The sequence below is a fragment of the Myotis daubentonii genome, chromosome 1 (genome assembly GCF_963259705.1).
Source record: "Myotis daubentonii chromosome 1, mMyoDau2.1, whole genome shotgun sequence".
In the NCBI taxonomy this organism is placed as follows: domain Eukaryota; kingdom Metazoa; phylum Chordata; class Mammalia; order Chiroptera; family Vespertilionidae; genus Myotis; species Myotis daubentonii.
In genome coordinates, this window is record NC_081840.1 from 58,261,459 (window position 1) to 58,282,592 (window position 21,134).

Below are 21,134 nucleotides of genomic sequence, written 5' to 3' on the forward strand. Positions count from 1 at the left end.
GCTAGACAATTTAGTTCTTCCCTGTACGTCCTTGGATCCTTTCAAGCTGCTGCCCAGTGCTGGAGCTCAAAGGGAGTGAGCCTGAGTAAGTCTGTGTGCTGGCTCTTTAAGAAGAGCTGTCTAGGTCTTCAGCAACCTGTGTCACCCAGCAACAATCTCCACTAGTTTTTATATTCTAAAGTTATGGGGACTTCTCTTCCCAGTACTGGAACCCTGAGCTGAGGGGTCTGGTGTGGGTCTGGACCTCTTGCTTCTCACAGGTGGCCTCCGCAGCCAAGATATCCCTCCCAATTAAAAAATTGCTGCAGGAGGGTAGTCGGGCCAGCCCATTCTGCACCTCCACTCCTACTACCAGTCCCAGTGTGCTTTCTTCTTTGATTCTCTAGTTGTAGGACTTCCATTCAGCCAGATTTCAGGCAGTTCTGACCAATGGTTGTTCTGTGTGTTAGTTATAAGTTTGATGTGGTTATGGGAGGATGCAAGTACCACATTTACCTATATCACCATCTTCACACTTCTACTTTCTTATAGAACATCTCATGGTGTTTCCTACATACCACATGCAGCAGGGAATCAGACACTTAAAAGCGTAGGCCAATGTAGTTGATCAGCTTTGGAACAAAATGTTTCAGGAAACAGGCACAAATAGTAGCACAGGGCCTGAACCATGCAAGGGAGTGACCTAGAGCACACTGTGTGATCAACAGTGGATGTTCAGCAAATATGAATAAAGGATGGCTGATTGATTAAACAACATACTGTGGGAACACAGACTTCCACATTCTGCTATGCTTCCTACAACTCTCTGCAAGGTATAAGTAGCATTTTATCTTAATATGACATGAAACTCTGCATGCCAGAATAAGAGGACAAAGTTATAGCTTCAGAGTCTGGCCTATCAGAGGGTTTGTTTTTTTCTATGATAAATAATATTGAATGATTCCTTCATATATGTTATCAAGGTGGGACACACTGGTGAATAAGATTGATAAGATTATGACATTTAGTGGTAAGAGGTGAGGGGATTGGCAAGTAAATTGGTAATTAGCGTGCAGTAGGTAAATGTTATAACAGTGACTGTACAGTGTGCAAAGGGAACATATAGGAGGCGCACCTGGGGGTAGAATAAAACAAAAAAATTTTTTTTTGTGGAAGAAGACATTTTATTTTAGTGTTTTATAAAAATTTTTGTTTCTTTATATTATTATTCAAGTATAGTTGGTGTAAAATATATTAGTTTCAGATATACAATATGGTGAGTCATATTTATATACCTTACAATGTGACCAACTCACTAAGTCCAGTACTCATCTGTCACCATGCAAATTTTTCACATTATTGACTATATTCTTCTTTACCTTTTTTACCCATCCCAGCTTCCCTCCCCGTCCTGCAACCATCAGTTTGATCTCTGTTTCTGTGAGCGAATTTGTGCACTGGTGGGGTCCAGCCGGCTTGCTCCCAATTGGGGCCTTTGGGGGCAGGCTGGCTGGAGCGAGGGGCCGTGGGCATTCCGCTGTTTGGTCAATTTGCCTACAGTATTACCCTTTTATTATATAGGATATCTCATGTCTTTTTTTATCCATTCATCTATCTATGGACACCTAGGTTGCTTCCATATCTTGGCTATCTATTATTATTATAGATCTATTAATTAGCATAATATGCTAATTAGACTGGATGTCCTTTTGGATGACCTTCTGGATGCAGCCGGGGCTGTGCGGGAAGCCTGGGTTCCAGGTGCCAGAGCAAAGCTGGTGCCAGCACCTGGGGGAAGGAAGGCCTACTCTTGTATGAATTTCGTGCATCAGGCCTCTAGTTATAAATAATGCTGTGACAAAAAAATATATTGAATGAAGGTACCTATGAGTTGAGTCATGACAGATATTTGAAGGGGGTAGAGAGGTGACTAGGAGAAGTGATTAGAGATAAGACTGAAAAAATAAAATGGGGTCAGATACTAAGCTATTTGGATTTGTTCTAAGAACAAGAGATGCTGAAGGGTTTTAAGTACAGAAAAACCTAAGGATCATTCTCAAATTATGCCTAGGGAAGAGGCTGTTTGGGTTTATTACTGGAAACCGAGTGATACACTTATAAAAGTTAATATGATGGGGTTATGCCTCCCCGCCTTTGTTTAAGTGTTCTCCTTATCTGGAACTCCCTTCCTCTCTACAAACCTTTCCAATTCTTCCCCAAGGCTTAGTTCATAGTTTATGGCCTCTAAGCTTTCTCAATATCCCCACTAAAGTTAAGGGTCAGGTCGCAGAGAAACTTTTTTTTTTTTATTCATTGATTTTTAGAAAGAGAGGAAGTGAGAAACATTGATGGGAGAGCAAAACCTTGGCTGCCTATGCCCCCAGCCGGGGTGGGGGGCGGGGTGGGGCGGTCCATTCCCCAACCCAGGCTCGTGCCCTGACTGGGAATCCAAACAGTAACCTTTCAGTGCCCAGGGCGAGCTCAACCAACCGAGTCACAGGGGGCGAGGGCAGAGGGAGGAACTCTTGAAGTGGAGGAACTGGAAGTTTTGGGGGAGCAGGAATGTGATGTGTGAAAAGCAACTTTTAGTGAACTATCCCCAATAGTCAAACCTGGACTGGAGTGATAACAAAGGGAAAGGAAAGACAGAGAGGCAATGCATTGGGCCCGGGAACAACTCGCAGTCTCTGGTTCAGGTGTGTGGGGCATGCGTGTCTGCGGGCCGTATCTGTGGAGGGACAGGATGGTGCCCAAAGTTGGAGACGAGAGTATAATTTGTGCCGGCAGAAACGGGAAACCAGAGGAAGAACAAGTTTGGGGGTAAGGTGATTCTGCATTTTGGACGAGGAGAGGACTGTTCAAGGCCTCTGTCCTCGCTGAGGCACCAAGGGCTGGGAGAAGCCGCGTGAGAGCTTAGCCAGAGGCCAGGCCCAGTGACATGCAGATGAGCGCACGCGGCAACTCCAGATTGGATCCCGGAGGCCTGCAACCTTCACCTCCCACTATTGCTTCCTCCGGGCTCAAACCCGGAGCAGAGACAGAAGTTCGTGCCAGTCCTGCCTCGGTGTCCAAAGGAGATCTGGGGAGGGCACCCCACCCACCTCGAGCTACCCGGGTGGCGGGGGCTGAGACACCCGTGCCCAGCGCGTGCGCGCGCGCGGCGCGCACGGAGGCCGCCTGGAAGGCGGGAGCGCGCGCCCTTCACGTGACCCGGGCGGCGGGCGGCGGGCGGCGACGCACAGGACGCGCCTCTCACGTGGTCCGTCTCCAGCCCCGTCGCCGGCGGAGGCGGAGGCGGGCGCGGGCGCGTCCCTGTGGCGGGTCACCCGGCGGAGTTGGTCGCACAATTATGAAAGACTCGGCTTCTGCTGCTAGCGCCCGAGCCGAGTTAGTGCTATTTCCCTGGGCTGTCCCTGTCCGGCGGCCTCAGCTGCCGACTCCGGAGACGCTTCCCGATAGATGGCTACAGGCCGCGGAGGAGGAGGAGGAGGAGTTGCTGCCCTTCCGGAGTCCGCCCCGTGAGGAGAATGGTACCGCTCCCACGCAGTCCCCGGCCGGCGGGGGAAATGGCCTTGGGGGTGGTGGGCAGGGAAGGGGTAGGATTTAGCAGACCGGGGTGTGCGCCGAGCCGCGCTGGCTGGAGTGAAGGACCCCCCGAATTGCCCGGAGACTTCCGGACTTGACCTGGCCGGCCGGGAGTGCGGTCCATGCCGGGGTGAGGGGCAGGACGCCGGTAGCAAACCTGGTGCAACAGCTCGTCGCGGGAATGCTGAGCCGGAGCCCCCGCGAGGGCCCCGCGCGGCGGGGAGGCGCGAGCCAGGGAGCCCCTGGCCGCGCCGGGCGGCTGCTGCGCGCCAGGCGCCGCGCTCAGCCTCCGAGCTCTGCATCTCCCGGGAGCGCGATCCTCCTGGCGCCGGGAGCTGGCCGATCAGGCAGCCAAGTGCTCTGCTCAAGTTCTGCCCGGGGAGGGAGGACTGCGAGGGAACACAAAAGGGAGAGAGGACACGAGGTTGGAGCGGTGCCCTGTTTGCTGCGCAGCGGGTGCTCCACAGGTACATTTCCCTTTTGGAGCCAAGAGGGAGGGATCTGACGATATCGACGGCAGCTCTGGCTTGGAATTGTCTTTAGCAGGAACTAGGGGCTTTCTGGGGGCCCTCCTGTAGGTACCGCGGCGATGCGTTGTCTAGGTGTATGGCGAACCACCGCATCCGGTGCCCTGGAGAAGGTTTGGTCGTGTTTTCAACCGAAGGTGCAGAATGGAGAGAGGCATGCGGTGCATTGCAGGTCTTGATAGAGCTTTTTGTTGTTGTTGGTAAGGTCAGGAATCAAATTCCTTTAAAGAAAGTCATTTAGATCAGGGATTTCAAGAGTGAGGTATGGATTTCTGGTCCAGCACTTGAACTTGATAGGTTTCAGGCAAACAACTTTGCTGGAGTCTGGCAGGTTTACTTTCCTTCAGAAGCCGATTCAAGTGCCGTACTTGGAGCAAAAAGCGCACCTTCCGCTACTTTCCACCTTCTTTGGAAACGTAGTCAATAAAAACGCCATTTTGCCTTTTTCCTAATTTTTAAAAGAAGGGTATTTTAAGTTTCTGTACCGTCGCTAAATTTTTAAATTTATTACTTAAATGGATTTTAAGGGAACCTATTTTGGGGTGTGGGGGGAAGTTGAGTCAAAGTGCCTTTTGTTTAAGGGGAAAAAAAGCAAACCGTTAATACTGACTCTTACGTGATATGTCTAGGTTTCTCTTTTTAGATGGTAAATAGCATATACTTGAACATACCCATTCAGTATTTTGAAAACATTTTTTAGATAGGTTAGAAAATGGGAATAAGATGATTCATCATCTTCAAAGCTGTTGCTTCCTAATGTGTTTTTTTTAAAGCAACCACACCACTTTGTTTCTAGTGACTTTCTACTGAAAGTCTGTAATTCTTTAGTCTTAGCTCAGGTGTTCTTAAATGCAGCCAGCTTCTTAATGTCATGCTATCTACATACTTGGAAACCTAGCCTTCAAACATTAAGGTGTGGTCTGAGTTTCTTCTGTTTGTATTTACTTATGTCCAATGTTCTTAAAAATAATAGATGTGATCCCCCAAACATACATTGAGCACTGTCCGTGGCACATAGTAAGAACTCAGTATTTAGTTGTACATGCTGTTAGCAATCCTGTTGATTCTAAAGGGAAGAAATTCTCACTTTAAAATTTGAAATTGAGTCTGATTTTGTTCTTTACATTGTTTGAGTCCTGTTATTGAGTTGTGATTTTCTTTATTCCAATTAAATTATAGTGACACCTGAAACTGAGGAGGATCTCCAATAATGATAAAATGTTGAGTCTCTTCAACCTTTAGGTCAGCACTGTATAATTCGTATTATAAACTCTTATGTAAGGCATTTGCTTCTGGTAATTAGTTTCTTCTTGGACACTAAAAGCATACAAAAATATTTTCCATTTTTAAAAAGCTGTAAAACGAATCAGTCAACTGGCCAAAAATCAATACAAACAGCCCGAATGGTGTGGTTCAGTGGTTGAACGTCCACTTATGCATGAACTAGGAGGTCATGATTCGATTCCCGGCCAGGGCACATGCCTAGGTTGCAGGCTCGATCCAGGGTAAGGAGGGTGCATGAGGCAACGGATCGATGATTCTCTCTCATCATTGATGTTTCTATCTCTCTCCCTCTCCCTTCATCTCTGAAGTTGATAAAAGTATATTTTAAAAAACAATACAAAACAAAATACCAATAAATACAAGTTTAAAACTAGAGGAGGATCAAATTTTAAATGTTGTACAAAATTATCTACTTATGTCTGCTGGAAATATTTGTGTTATTCATCTGGCAATCACTTATTTAGTTTTTAATATATTCCAGGCACTGTGATAGGCCCTGGAATGGCATAGATGTGTTAGACAAGTTTACCACTTTCAAACAGCTTACATCCTAGTTATTTTTTATTTTTATTTTTTCAAATATATTTTATTGATTTTTTGCGGAGAGGAAGGGAGAGGGATAGAGAGTTAGAAACATCAATGAGAGAGAAACATCAATCAGCTGCCTCCTGCACACTCCCCACTGGGGATGTGCCTGCAACCAAGGTACATGCCCTTGACCGGAATCGACCCTGGGACCCTTGAGTCCGCAGGCCGACGCTCTATCCGCTGAGCCAAACCGGTTAGGACCATCCTAGTTATTTATAAAAGATCTACTTGTCATCAGTGGAAGGTGCACATACTACTTCATAAAACAAACATTTAGTGTCTACTATGTTGCAGGCACAGTGATACTTAATAGTCATATATATATATATATATATATATATATATATATATATATGCAAAAAACAAGAATACTATTGTGTAGATTCTGTGAAAGTATAGGGTAATCATGGAGAGGAAAAGGGATGTCAGTAGGTTTGCAAAGCTGCTGATAGTAGAAATTAGTCTTTTAGAGTTAGTAGGAATTGGAATTAACCTAGGGTTAGAAGGGGCATTAAATTGGTGATTTTATTCTAAGGGAACTGAGCTTTAGAAGAGATGAGCATCTTAGTTTATTCTGGGAACTAGTAAATAGGTACTGTACGGGCATACCTTGGAGATATTTTGGGTTCTGTTCCAGACCACCGTAATAAAGTGAGTATTGCAGTACAGCAAGTCACACAAACATTTTGGTTTTCCAGTGCATATAAAAGTTATGTTAACACTATACTGTAGTCTGTTGAGTATGTAATAGCATTACATCTAAAAAAATGTACATACTTTAATTTAAAAATACTTTATTGCTTAAAAATGCTTGCCATCATCTTATAGTGTTTTGCTGTTGAAGGGTCTTACCTTCAATTTGTAAAAACAAAGCAGTATTTGCGAAGAGCAGTAAGGGAAGTACAATGAAATTAGATATGCTTGTACATATTTTAGAATGAGTGGAGTATGGGATGATATGGAGTACTGATGAGAGTGCTATTAAAATAGGCAAGGACCAGATAGATTTTGAGGGCGGTGTATGTCATGCAAAGGAGTTTGGATTTTATTCTGGAGATATTGAAGGTCCATTTAAGGAAACAACATATAGGATGAATTGGTATGCTAAAACTGAAAAGAGAGACCCATAAATAGGAGGCTATAGCAAAACTGACCAAAATACTAAGAGCTTGAAATGAAGAAAAGAAGAAAAAGGTTGAGATGTTTAGGAGTTAGAATATTCAAAACTTGGTTACTTTTGTGGAGTAATGTGTTTGCCTGTGTGTGTTGGCAAATGTCAATAATAAGAACCAGACAAAATGAAAACATGTAATAGTTGAAGTCATAATTTAATATGTGCAAACGTAATTAATACTTAAGGCAATACTTAAAATGTGCATTTTATTATATTTATTTTTTAAAATATATTTTATTGATTTCAGAGAGGAAGGTAGAGGGAGAGAGAGATAGAAACATCAATGATGAAAGAGAATAATTGATTGGCTGCCTTCTGCATGTCCCTTACTGGAGAATCAAGTCTGCAACCCAGGCATGTGCCCTTGACCGGAATTGAACCCGGTACCCTTCAGTTTGCAGGCTGACGGCTCTATCCACTGAGCCAAACCAGCTACGGCTAAAATGTGCATTTTAGCTTTTGATTTTTAAGTAAAGATCTATTGAATCAAGCACCTGTAAAATTTGTGTGAGAACTCTACTAATGATAGATATTTTTGATCTAGTGCTATGATATTCTCTCTCTGTAACATTCTAATATGGGAGATTTCAAATATACAAAGATAAAATAGTAAAATTAATCACCATACCCATGATCAGTTTCAACAGTTGGAAACATGAATTTTGTTTTTTCTATTATCCTTCCCACTTCCCCTTAACTGGATATAGTAATCTCCTCTTATCTCCAGGGATGTGTTCACGACCCCCACTAGATGCCTGATACTGTGAATAGTACTGAACTTTCTGCTATGTTTTTTCCTATACATACATCTATGATAAAGTTTAATTTATAGATTAGGCACAGTAAGAGATTAACAATAATAACTAATACAATAGAACATTATAACAATGTACTGTTATAAAAATTATGTGAATATGGTTCGTCCCGTCCTCCCCCCCACACACAGTCTGATAACCGAGAAGGCTACAAGTAACGGGCAGGTGGCATGTTCAGTATGGATATGATGGACGAAGGGATGATTCAAGTCCTGGGAAGGATGGAGCAGGATGTTGAGAAATTTCAGCATGCTACTCAGAATGGCTTGCAATTTAAAACTTATGAATTGTTTATTTTTTGAATTTTCTATTTAGTATTTTCTGATCATGATTGACCTTGAATATCTGAAATGAAAGCAAAGCTGCAAATAAGGGGATCAACTGTAATCTAAAAGCAAATCCTAGATATATTTCATCTATAAATAGTTCATTGCATGTATCTCTAAAAAGATAAGGACTCTTAACACATCTGAAGTATTAGTAACGCATCTAAACAATTAATCTTTAATATCATTAAATATTCAGCATATTTCTCTGATTGTCTCATGTTTTTTTAGTAAGTTTGTTGAATCAGGATGCAAAGAATTCCACACATTTGTTGATAAATACGTCTTTTTTTGTCTTGTCATTTACCATTTATTTAATGAACAAAATCTAGATCATTTGCCCTTTAGAAATTCCCACAGTTTGAATTTTGTTGACTGCATCCATGTAGTGTCATGTAACATGTCCTTTCTCCTCTGTATTTCCTGTTCACTACTGGTTATTCTAAAGACTCAGTCAGATTCTAGTTTGATATTTTGGCAAGAATACTTCACAGGTAGCGCTGTGTGCTTTGAGGCACATGTCTGGTTGTTTTCCTTTTTTTTAAATCCTCACCCAAGAATATTTTTCCATTGATTTCTAGAGAGAGTGGAAGAGAGAGGGAAAGACAGAGAAACATCCATGTAAGAGAAACACATTGATTGGTTGCCAGGGCCTGGGCTAGGGAGTAGTTTGTAACAGAGGTATGTGCCCTTGACCGGAATGGAACCCGGGACCCTTTGGTTTGCAGGCCGATGCTCTATCCACTGGCTAGGGCTGTTTTCCTTTTTTTGATGTAAGGTTGACCAGTAGGTTCATGTTGTCAGCCACCTGATCTTTCAGTTGTGAAGTTCACTGTCATACATTCACATAATAGTTTTCGTAGTAGCCATTGATGATTATTGATATAACTATATCTGTTATAATTTTTTAAAATTGATTTTTGAGAGGAGAAGGAGGAAAGAGAAACATCAAACCGTTGCCTCCCACACATGCCCCGTCCAGGGTTCAAATCTGCAACCTGGGTGTGTGCCTTGCCTAGGAATCAAACCTGCCATTTTTTGGTATATGGGATGACGTTCCAACTGAGCCACACCAGCCAGGGCGGTTATAAGTTTTTTATTTTAAGTGACTCCTCCTTAAATGCCTGTTTTAAGTTTGGCACCTGGAGGCAAAATTCAGAGAGGTTAAGATTAGTTTAGGATATGGGCATCTTATGGCTGTCTATGGGGATTTGAACTAAGTCATTTATGTGAATTTATATAAAAGAACTTATGTGTGTCACTGTTGCAATTATTAGATTAGTTGAATATGAGTGAAATGTTTGACTTGGAGAATTAGACATATTCTAGTTTATCTTTATAAAAAATGACTGGTTCTAACTTGAATTAAATTAGTACTTTTAATATTTTGTTGACCCTTGGGTCAGTTCATCTTGGATATAGAGAATTGGTCTGATCTTTTGGGGAATGTGTGATTAGCTTCCTGACCATTGAAGTGTTTTAGAACCTTGTTAAAGAAATTTAGGTGTATGGAGGTAAATAATTCTTTGAAGTTGGTAGACTTAGCTCTTCATCTAAGCATCTTTTCCAAGTCATATTCCTTTGTGAACATCACTTTTAAATTCTCTGACTGTAAAAGGCTGCTGATAATTTTTCCTCTGCTTAACCTGAGGAGCAATTTACTAGGATTAAAGTCTGTGAAACACAATTTGTCCATCTTTGCATCATTAAAACATGTTAATAATGTAATACCTCAACTCTCCAGCTGCCAGACTTCTGGAAACTTCAACCTTTGGTAACCCAGCTCTTCGTGGAAAGAAGAAAAGCTTTTGAGTTAAGCCGTTTTCAGGAATAGAACAACCTTGAGCCCAGAGTTCATTGATTGAAAAATACGTACTAAATGAAATTTAGTAGGCTTGCTTACCTACTTTCCTCTGACAGTTAGGAATGGGAATGATAGAAGGAAAGTTACCTTGAGAAACAGACTATTACTATGAGGAGGAGACTGGGGAAGCATTAACTAGTCTAGAAATATAGGGCTATAAATTGCCCTTTAGTATGTGAATCAATGGTCTTCCTTGTCTTGAGTATAATTTACCTTACTCAATACCCAGAGATACTTTTTTTTTTTTTGATTGGAATTCTTTTTTTTTTTTTTTTTTATTGCTTAAAGTATTACAAAGGGTATTACATATGTGCCCTTTTTTTCCCCCCGCCCTTGACAATCCCCTGGCCTCCCCTACCCCCCAGTGTCTATGTCCATTGGTTATGCTTATATGCATGCATACAAGTCAGAAGGTACTTTTGACTAAGAAGAGTAATAGACTTTAGACAAATTTTCATCATATTAGGTAACATTAACATTTAGTTGTGGCCATTGCTCTGAATTCTTTATTTTTTTATTTTTTTTATTAAGGTATTACAAATGTGTCCTCATCCCCCCCATTAACCCCCAACCTCCCCGCCCCACACAAACTCATGCTCCCATCCCCCTGTTGTCCATGTCCATTGGTTTGGCTTATATACATGTATACAAGTCCTTCGGTTGATCTTGCTCTGAATTCTTTACATATATCAATTGCATATAGTATTCTCAAGAAATCTCTATGAATTACTTCACTGTTGTCCTCTTATTATTTATATAAGGAACAGAGAACCAAAGGTCATAAGGCTAATAAGTGGTAGAGTAGGTGTTGACTTGCCAAATTACAAAACTGGGAGAAGGGTCTTTGGTATTCTGGGGGATGTATATGTATATTTGTAAGATCTCAGATGATAGGTGTTAAGTAAAAATGTTAACATCACTGGAAAATGTGTTACCTTAAAAAAAATTATACCATACCTTCAAATGCTATAAAACCTAGAAGAATTTTATTTGTTGCCAAATGTGTATGTAATAACCTTAGGATAGGTTATTTCACAAATCAGTTGTATACATTGTATTTTGACAAAGTGCAGAGACATTAGTCTGAATAGATCTTTAGTAGATTGGAAAAGTCACTAATGAAATTAAATAGATTTTTGTGATGGGTATTCCTTTTTTTTTAAATCCTCACCCGAGGATATTTTTCCATTGATTTTTAGAGAGAGTGGAAAGGATGGGGGGAGAGAAACATTGATATGAGAGAGACACATTGATTGATTGTATCCTGCACGTGCTCTGCCATTGGGCCAGAGTACATGCCCTTGCAACCATGGTACATGCCCTTGACCGGAATCAAATCCAGGACCCTTCAGTCTGCGTGCTGATGCTGTATCCACAAACCGGCTAGGGCTGTGATGGGTACTTTTCAATAAAAACCATAGAAACCTATCATGAATGTATCAACGAAATTGATCATCATGTTAAGGGATAGACAGTAGATTGATATATTTTACTCACAATATGAATGCTCAAGCTTTGTAATAGAGAATGTCCTAATAATATTTTCTTTAGATTTCTTTTTCAGATTAATTTTTTGTAGCATCATCTGAAAACATCAACAGTTGTATTAGGTTTTAATTGATTCAAAACAACAGTTGCATTGAATTAGATATATGTGATGGATTCATTTAATTCAACAGATTCTGTTGCTTTGGGGAAAATATTTTAACAAAGATGGGAATAAAAGTGAAGAATTTAGCCCTAACTGGTTTGGCTCAGTGGATAGAGCATTGACCTGTGGACTGAAAGGTCCCAGGATCGATTCCAGTCAAGGGCATGTACCTTGGTTGCGGGCACACTTCCCAGTAGGAGGCGTGCAGGAGGCAGCTGATCAATGTTTCTCTCTCATCGATGTTTCTAACTCTCTATCCCTTCCTCTCTGTAAAAAAATCAATAAAATATATTTTAAAAAAGTGAAGAATTTAAATTGCACTATTTGACTGCAAGTACATAACATTTTGAAATAAATGTATATAATTGGAGTTATTTGGTAATTGTGTTTCTGGTATGGATTTCAGATATATAAAAGTTGAGAGTTCATAATACAGCAGACATACATGTACCTACTACCCAGCTTAAGGAATAAAAAATTACAAATAAAATTGAACCCTCCTATGTATCCCATCAAAATTCCATTTTACTTTCCGCTTCTGCAGACAACACTACTTTAGTCTTTACTGTTCCTTTGCATGCTTTTATAGTATTGTCACATAGAGTATATAGGGTGGGGCAAAAGTAGGTCTATAGTTGTTCGTATGGAAAATAATACTATAACTAATAAATAATAACATAAGAATAATCTTTGTGTTTTGTGTACTAATAACTAAACCTACTTTTGCCCCACCATGTTTATAATCTACTAGGGGCCCGGTGCACGAAATTCGTGCACTGGGTGTGGCGGCGGGGGGGGGGCGGGGAGTGTCCCTCAGCCCAGCCTACCCCCTCTCACATACTGGGAGCCCTCAGGTGTTGACCCCCATCACCCTCCAATCGCAGGATCGGCCCCTTGCCCAGGCCTGACGTCTCTGGCCTAGGCGTCCGGCTCAGGCAGCGGGGACCCGCAGCTGCAGCGGCCCCACGATCGTGGGCTCCGCTTTAGGCCCAGGCAAGGGACCCCTAGCTCCTGGGACTGCCAGCTTCGACCATGCCCAGCTCCCATCGCTGGCTCCACCCCTACTTCCTGCTATCACTGGCCAGGGCGGAAAAGGCACCTGATTCTCCGATCATGGCTGGGGGGGCAGCCCAGCTCTTAGCTCCCCCCTGGGTTTCCGATCACTGTCAGTGGCAGGGGGCTTCTTCCTGCTTTCCCTTTCGCCTCCCTGCATTGTGCCTACATATGCAAATTAACTGCCATCTTGTTGACAGTTAACTGCCAATCTTAGTTGGCAGTTAATTTGCATATAGCCCTGATTAGCCAATGAAAAGGGTATCGTCGTACACCAATTACCATTTTTCTCTTTTTATTAGTGTAGATACTAATAAAAGGGTAATATCCTAATTAGACCGGATGTCTTCCAGATGTCCTTCCTGACAAAGCCAGGCCTGGGTGAAGCCAAGCCTGGTCCCAGGCGGCTGCGGCCGGCCCAGGCGAAGCCGCCCGCAGTCCCGGGCGCCTGTGGCTGTCCCAGGTCCCAGGTGCCTGTGTCTGGCCAGAGGGAGGGAAGCCTGGGTCCCAGGTGAGGGGGCCAAGGCAGAGGCAGTTAGGGGTGACCAGGCCAGCAGGGGAGCAGTTAGGGGCAATCAGGCAGGCAGAGGGGTTAGGGGTGATCAGGCAGGCAGGCAGGCGAGCGGTTAGGAGCCAGCAGTCCCAGATTGTGAGAGGGATGTCGATCTGGCCTAAACTGGCAGTTGGACATCCCCCAAGGGGTTCCGGATTGGAGAGGGTGCAGGCTGGGCTGAGGGGGACCCCCCCCCTCCCCCGCCACCGCACTAATTTTATGCACCGGGTCACTAATCCTATATAATAAAAGCCTAATATGCAAATTGACCAAACGACAGAATGACCAGTGGAACGACCAGTTGCTACGACAAGCACTGACCACCAGGGGGCAGATGCTCAATGCAGGAGCTGCCCCAGCCCTCAGGCCCCAGGCCAGCCAAGGTGATGTGAGCGGGGATCCCCCGATTGCCCCACCGGTCACCCTGCTGGGCGGGGGGCAGGGCCAGCAAGCAGGTGGTGCCAGGCTGGCCAAGGAGAATGCCGGCGGGCGCCAGCAGAGGCCCCCTGATCACCCCACTGGTCACCCCACAGATGGGCCCTGATTACCAGCCAGGCCTAGGGACCCTACCCATGCATGAATTTCATGCATGGGGCCTCTAGTCTATATATATAAAAGGCTAATATGCAAAGTGTCCCTGGGGGAGTTAAACCAGGAGACTGGGAGTTCTATCGCTTGCTACGATGTGCGCTGACCACTAGGGGGCATCATGGAATGAAGGAAGGCCCTGGCTGGCAGCTGGTGAACGGAGGCTCCAGTTGGCAGCCAGATGGCCCTGATTGGCCCTGATCACTGGCCAGGCCTAGGGACCCTACCCGTGCATGAATTTCGAGCACCAGGCCTCTAGTAGAAGTGTAAGAGTCCCCATTTTTAAAACTTATTTGCCAACATTTAGTTGATTAGGTTATTTTATTTTGCTAGACTCATGAATGTGAAGAAGTTCTTCATTGCTTTAATTTGCATGTCCTTGGTTACTAATAATGTTGAATGTTGCCCTGGCTGGGTGGCTCAGTTGGCTGGAGCATCATTCTGTACACCAGAAAGTTACAGGGTCAATTCCTTAATTAGTGCACTTACCTTGGTTGTGGGTTCGATCCCCGATCAGGGTGTGTACGAGAGGCAACTAATCAATGTTTCTCATATTGATGTTTCTCTCTCTCTCCCTTCCCTTCTCTTTAAAAATCAATAATATATCCTTGGGTGAAGATTATAATAATGTATATATATAAAAAGCCAGCAATTGGAACGCTATAATGACCAGAACGACCGCTCGCTATGACACCCACTGTGGCCAGCAAACCAGCCCAATCGGGGGTAGAGCCAGCCAGCCAACCTCCTGCAGCCCCTACCCTCGGCCAGCCCTGCCTCCAATGGGCCTCCACTACTGCGATTGGCCCACAGTCCCTCCCCCCAGCCAGCTCCGCCCCTGATCAGCACCCCCACTCTGATCAGGGGCAGGGCTGGCCAGCCAACTGCCCGCGGCCCCTCCCCCTGGGTGGCCCTGCCCCCGGTCAGCTCCCTCACCTTCATTGGGGGCGGGTCGGCCAAGCTCCCATGGCCCCTTCCCCCCACCAGCCCAGCCCAATCGGCCCCCATCGGGGTGGGCTGGCCAGACCCCACCCATGCATGAATTCGTGCACCGGGGCTCTAGTAAAAAGTAATATTAAAAAAAAAAAAGAATTAGTCTAGCTAAGACTTTCTCTAGAAGACCTCAGGAAAAATACTACTGTTTGAGCTAAATTGAGGTTGGCCATTTTTTAGACTGTCTAGTCTTCAATTATTTAATATCTTGGACTCCATGGTATGCTAGGATGGCAGTTGCTTACACTTCTATTTTCTTTTTTTAAAAAAATATATTTTATTGATTTTTTACAGAGAGGAAGGGAGAGGGATAGAGAGTTAGAAACATCAATGAGAGAGAAACATCGATCAGCTGCCTCCTGCACACTCCCTACTGGGGATGTTCCCACAACCAAGGTACATGCCCTTGACCAGATCGAACCTGAGACCCTTGAGTCCGCAGGCCGACGCTCTATCCACCGAGCCAAACCGGTTAGGGCTACCCTTCTATTTTCTATTCCACAAATCTGAGGCCATATTGGGCTGTTAAACAGTTAAGGTAACAACTACTGTATGATCAGCAGGAAAGTAGAACCAACAGAAAATAAGATTTGATATAGTAGGACTCTCTTTACAAACATAGTCAAGGCTCTGAATTTAATTTAGTTTAATTTTTTAATGTACAAAACTTTTACCAACTCTTTGTCATTCCACAGAGGCTTTTCAACAGTGTCTTTAAAACTGTATCAGAGGATTCACATCTGAATTATTAATAATTTCAAGTTAGTAGTTAAGTAGTTGGCAGCCAATTAAGAGTAAGCGCAGAACTTCAGAATAAAGGCTTGCAAGAGTGCCAGATGGTCAAATAAACTGGACTCTGGAAGAGGAAGTTAGGCAGTGCCTACATATTTCAACATTTTACTTTGAGCTGGCCTTACTTTTTCTTTGTTATTGTGCCATTGTCGGCAGGCATGTTGACCTATGTACAGGTTTATCACATAACTTGAAGTTTCTAGGTCTGTAGTGTTTAATTTTTTAGTATATGCATTTTATTAGTAGGCAAACTCCTTTTTAATTTGATTGCCCTCTCTTTTGAGTATGGGTCACATTTTCCTGTTTTTTCTCTTATATCTAGTAATTTTAGATTGTGCAATAGACGTTGTGAATGTAACCTTGAGACTGTGGGTTCTGTTAAAGTAGTTGCTATGAACTGAATGCTTGTATCATCCCCCCAAATTAAGTATTGTCCCCCCAGAATTAACCCCCAATGTGATGGTATTTGGAGATGGGGCCTTTGGAAGGTAATTATGATTTGATGAGGTCATGAAGGTATGGCCCTTATAAGACACGAGAGAACTTGCTCTCTCTGTTCACCACGTGAGGACACAAGTGAAAGGACAGCTGTTTGCAACCCAGGTAGAGCGCACTCACCAGACACTAACCCTGCTGGCACCTTGATCTTGAATTCCAGTCTCTAGAACTGTGAAAAAAATTAAATTTGGTTGTTTATGTCAACCAAATATCAAGAGTAAGTTCTGTCAAGAGTAAGTTCTGCGCTTACTCTTAATTGGCTGCCAACTACTTAACTACTACCTTGAAATATGGTATTTGTTATGGCAGTCTGAATAGAATAAGACAGTTGATTAACTTGGCTGTACTCAAATTCTAAACTCTGTCTCCTTCAGAGGGCAGCAAAAATATCTGCTCAGTTCTTTTATTCTTTTAAAAAAATATATTTTTATTGATTTTAGAGAGGGAGAGAGGGATAGGAACATCAATGATGAGAATCATTGATCGACTACCTCCTGCACACCCCCTACTGGGGATTGAGTCCGCAACCAGGGCATGTGCCTTGACCAGGAATCAAACTGACATTCTGGTTCATAGGTTGATGTTCAACCATTGAGCCGTATCAGCTGTGCAGTTGTTTTATTCTTAACTAGTGGCCCGATGCACGAAATTTGTGCGGGGGCTAGGGGGGGTGTCCCTTAGCCCAGCCTGCACCCTCTCCAATCTGAGACCCTTCAGGGGATGTCCTAAACCAGCAGACATCCCTCTCACAATCTGGGATCGCTGGCTCTTAACCGCTCGCCTGCCTGCCAGCCAGATCACCCCCAACTGCCCTCTTCTGCCGGCCCAATTGCCCACAACTGCCCTCCCCTGCCGGCCCGATCGCCCACAACTGCCCTCCCCTTGCCGTGACCGGCCTCCGTGTGAGGCAGCGGAGACTCCGGGACCGGCCTCCTCCACGCCGCCATATTGTGGCGGCGTCACACGAGGGTGTGATGACCACCTGGGCTTTTATTAGTTTAGATTGGATTGCTTGGAGTCTGATATATATATATATATATATATATTTAATGAGTCAGCCAGAGATTTGAGCAATTAATATGAAGCATTTAAGGTTCCCTTTCTGTGACTATTTTGCAGGATTTTTCCCCCACCACATTCCAGCTGCTGTTGCCATCTTGAGTTTGGTATTCTGGTTTTTCAAGCCAATAAAACTGGTATTTCTGTTGGAGTTTTAGCTGTTCAGTAGATGTGAGTGGGTCCTGTCTTCATACAGAAAAACTTAAAATAATGGGAAACTCACTCTGTGCTGTTACTTTTTTTCGCATACAGACCCCATCTAATTATTGCCTTCTTTTGGTTGCTCTCAGTGCCACTAAGTAGTCATTTTAAAAATTTTATGTTGTCCAGAGTTTATGGTTGTCAGTGGGAAGGTTAGTCCCATAGAACCTTCATATGTGGGTGCGCCTTTCTAATGTTAATACAGAGTCATAGAGTGTATTTAGTTGTAAAAATATATTTCCACATGTTACTTTGAAGTAGAATTTCAAAGCAATTTTTTATTCCCCTCCCCCTCCCTCCCCCCCTAGTTTTTTCCATCAGCATTTAGGCACGAAAGGTGTGCTGGTATTGATTTGTTTGGAGAGTAGGATGTTATTAGAGGGTTATTTATAATGTATGTGTGCCTATTCCTAGTAGACAGGAAGAATTTATAATATATGAAATTTTGAGGCATTGTTGGGAATTTAATTATGTGCTGCCAGGTGTTGTGCTAAAACATCTTGCATGGATTATTTTGTTTAATCTTCAGAGCAACATTTGTAGTTAGGTATTATTATTCTAGTTTACAGATAAACACATTTCAGAAATTTGCTTAAGGTTGCATAGATACTGAACAACAGAGCTAGAATTCTAACTTGGATTAATCTGACTCCAGCATCTCTTTAACTACTGAAGTTGACTAAGTTTTCTCTCTTGTGCTAACATTTTGTGATTATAATTAGTTTTACTAGAACATTAAAGTTTAGAAATTTTCAGATTTGTGTTTGTAGTGTGCCATCTGTTGGTAGAATTCAGTAATGCAGCCTAGCCAAAGGAGGAGTATAAATTTAGGAATTTATATGTGTATATATAATTCAGGGTACATTTAATTGGGTAATGATAGTAGAGCACAAAACTCAGAAAATCAAAAATTGTAGAAACCTATCATTGAGAAGGGTTTACAACTCTTAGCTGGGGTACGTGACTTATCAGGTACCTGAAGCCAATACTAATGTAACAAATGAAGGCTGTAAATAACAAGAATGTTGTGTGTAGGGAGAATATACTTATAGTTGGCAGTTACACAAACAAAATGAGTGGCTGTAGTTTTTGAAATAAAATTAATGAATAATTAAGGATTAGGGAAAGCTGTAGGAGATAATCTTGAAACATGGTAATAAACTTGGTTAAAATTTGTGAGCATTGGAGTGACATGACTTAAGTGACTTTAGCAAAGTGATATCTAAAGTTTTGGTTTGATTTTTCAATTAAAACTACTATGGGAGGTTTGAGATCGTAAAAAAGATAGTACTGACTGTTTAAAACAAGAATGATAAAATGAAACTTGTGAACAAGATTTGATCTAGGTTTGAAATCCAACAACATCCGTGTTTTGAGTAGTTTTATATTTTATCATAAAATACTGATAAAAATGAGTACTAAAAGTGAGTATAGCATCTTGGATTGGGAAAGACTTATTTCTGGAAAAAAGCTAGTTGTACATACTCAAACACTAGATTTTTTGCTCAGTGATTGTTGTGGTTTTACAGTTACATCCATTAGGCTTATTTAAATACTTTTTCTATTGAAAGTCTTGCAGGAAAGATAACTTTGTTAATGTACACCCAAATGAGAAAAGCAGCTCTTAATACAAGGATTTATTGGGATTGTAGAATTGGGTAGAAGGGAAGTAGTGCCCGAGAAACAGCACAGGCGAAGAATCTGAAGGACTTGGCAAATGCTTGTTGGATTGAATTGACTCAGTGGTAGTGGGAAAGACCCATGCTTTTAAGGGATATAGAGCATGGGTTGACTGACTATGCCATGTCTGGCCACGGCCTTGAGCTAAAAATGGGTCTTACTTTTTTTAAGGTTTAAAAAACAGAATAAAGAATATGTAACAGGGACTGTATATGGTCCAGAAACCCTATTACCTTCTGACCCTTTATAGAAAAAGTTTGCTGATTCCCCCTTTAGAGGATGGCCATACTTTTCTTAAGAAGTGGGGATATTGAAGGTGAATCAGTTTAAGGGGAAGGTGTTCATTTGAGCCCCAATAAGTTGCACATATTGTTGGAAATAACTGTAGAGTTGAATTTGAAGGTAAGATGAGAAACCAGGATGATCTTAATAATCAATCTGTAGTGTTTATTTTTTATGAGGCATTGTGTTAAACAAAAGAATTTGAAAACTACCTATTGTACTCATTTCTCTTTTATTTTTTTACTTGAGTTTATTGTGGGGGGAGTACTGGTTAACAAAATTAAACAGGTTTCTAGTGCAAAATCTATAACACATCATCTGTTCACCACCCTAAGTCATGTATTCATTTCTTATTGGTCCATGCCCTCATTGCCCCTCCCCAAAAGACTGTGGTGGCTCTAGTTTACTTTTACTTGTCTCTCTACCAGATTAATTGTCTTAAAGAGAATTCTGATCATTTATGTTAAATGCTACTTGGGTTTTATTTTTCTTCCATATATAACTCTCTTAAATAAAAATGTAAATGAAAATATTTTCATTTGCATTTAGTAGGAAGGCATAGCTATGAAAAATATATACCTGTAATTCATTTTTATGAATTTTTCAATTAACAAATATCCACAGTTTTTCAAACTGGCATTTAGATTTAACTGCAATAGGGCAGTCATTTTGAAATCTGTTGGTCTAATTCCTCCACCCCTATCTTCACCCTGATTTGATTAACCATAGAGTTGCTTCGGGCAGGCTATTGATGAAGAACCAAATAGGAGAAAGAAATGGAGAAAAACTAATACTGGTTAGCAGTAGTTAGTAATTAGCAATACCTTTTAGGAGAGTTAGTTAACCTCTCTGTTCTTTCTGTGTTTTTCCAAATTCAGAACATTTTTTAAATACTTTTTTAAAAATTGATTTCAGAGAGGAAGGGAGAGGGAGAGAGAGATAGAAACATCAATGATGTGAGAGTATCATTGATTGGCTACTTCCTGCATACCCCCTACTGGGGATCAAGCCCACAACCCAAGCATGTGTCCTTGACCGGAATCGAACCTGGGACCTTCGAGACCACAGTCCAATGCTCTATCCACTGAGCCAAACCAGCTAGGGTCAAATTTAGAACATTTTTTTAAAAAATATATTTTATTAATTTTTTACAGAGAGGAAGGGAAAGGGATAGAGAGTTAGAAACATCGATGAGAGAGAAGCATCGATCTGCACACTCCCTACTGGGGATGTGCCTGCAACCAAGGTACATGCCCTTGACCGGAATCAAACCCGGGACCGCTCAGTCCGCAGGCCGACGCTCTGTCTGCTGAGCCAAGCCAGTCAGGGCCAAATTCAAAACATTTTTATACAGAATGATCACATAAAAATTTCTCTTTTGGAAATCATTAATCTATTTCTACTTATAGATTTTATAAAAAATGTAAGAAAGGTGGCTTATTTAAAGCTTATGAAGTGATTTTGAAATGCATATCTAAATTTCTCTTAAAATGTCAGTAAAGGCTTTGGAGCCAGGGCAAACTATTAGCTGTGTGACTTTGGGCAATTCCCTAACTTACACATCTAACTACTAAGTCTTTGCATCTGTAATGTGGGAATACTAATTGTACCCAACTTAGAAGATTATTGTGAATATAGAATA

The 21,134-nt window shown here is 42.1% G+C and overlaps 1 protein-coding gene across 12 annotated transcripts in view; it reads left to right on the plus strand.

The window, feature by feature from the left end:
* The first annotated feature begins 3,378 nt into the window (after positions 1-3,378).
* The window catches only part of TRPM7 (transient receptor potential cation channel subfamily M member 7), a 119,990-nt gene continuing 102,234 nt past the window's right edge, over positions 3,379-21,134 (plus strand). For all 12 annotated transcript variants that reach the window (XM_059701512.1, XM_059701521.1, XM_059701529.1 and 9 more), the window contains exon 1: positions 3,379-3,509. In XM_059701512.1, the coding sequence (XP_059557495.1) occupies positions 3,507-3,509 (3 nt within the window). In that variant the 5' untranslated portion in view covers positions 3,379-3,506. The remainder of the gene's footprint in view (positions 3,510-21,134) is intronic.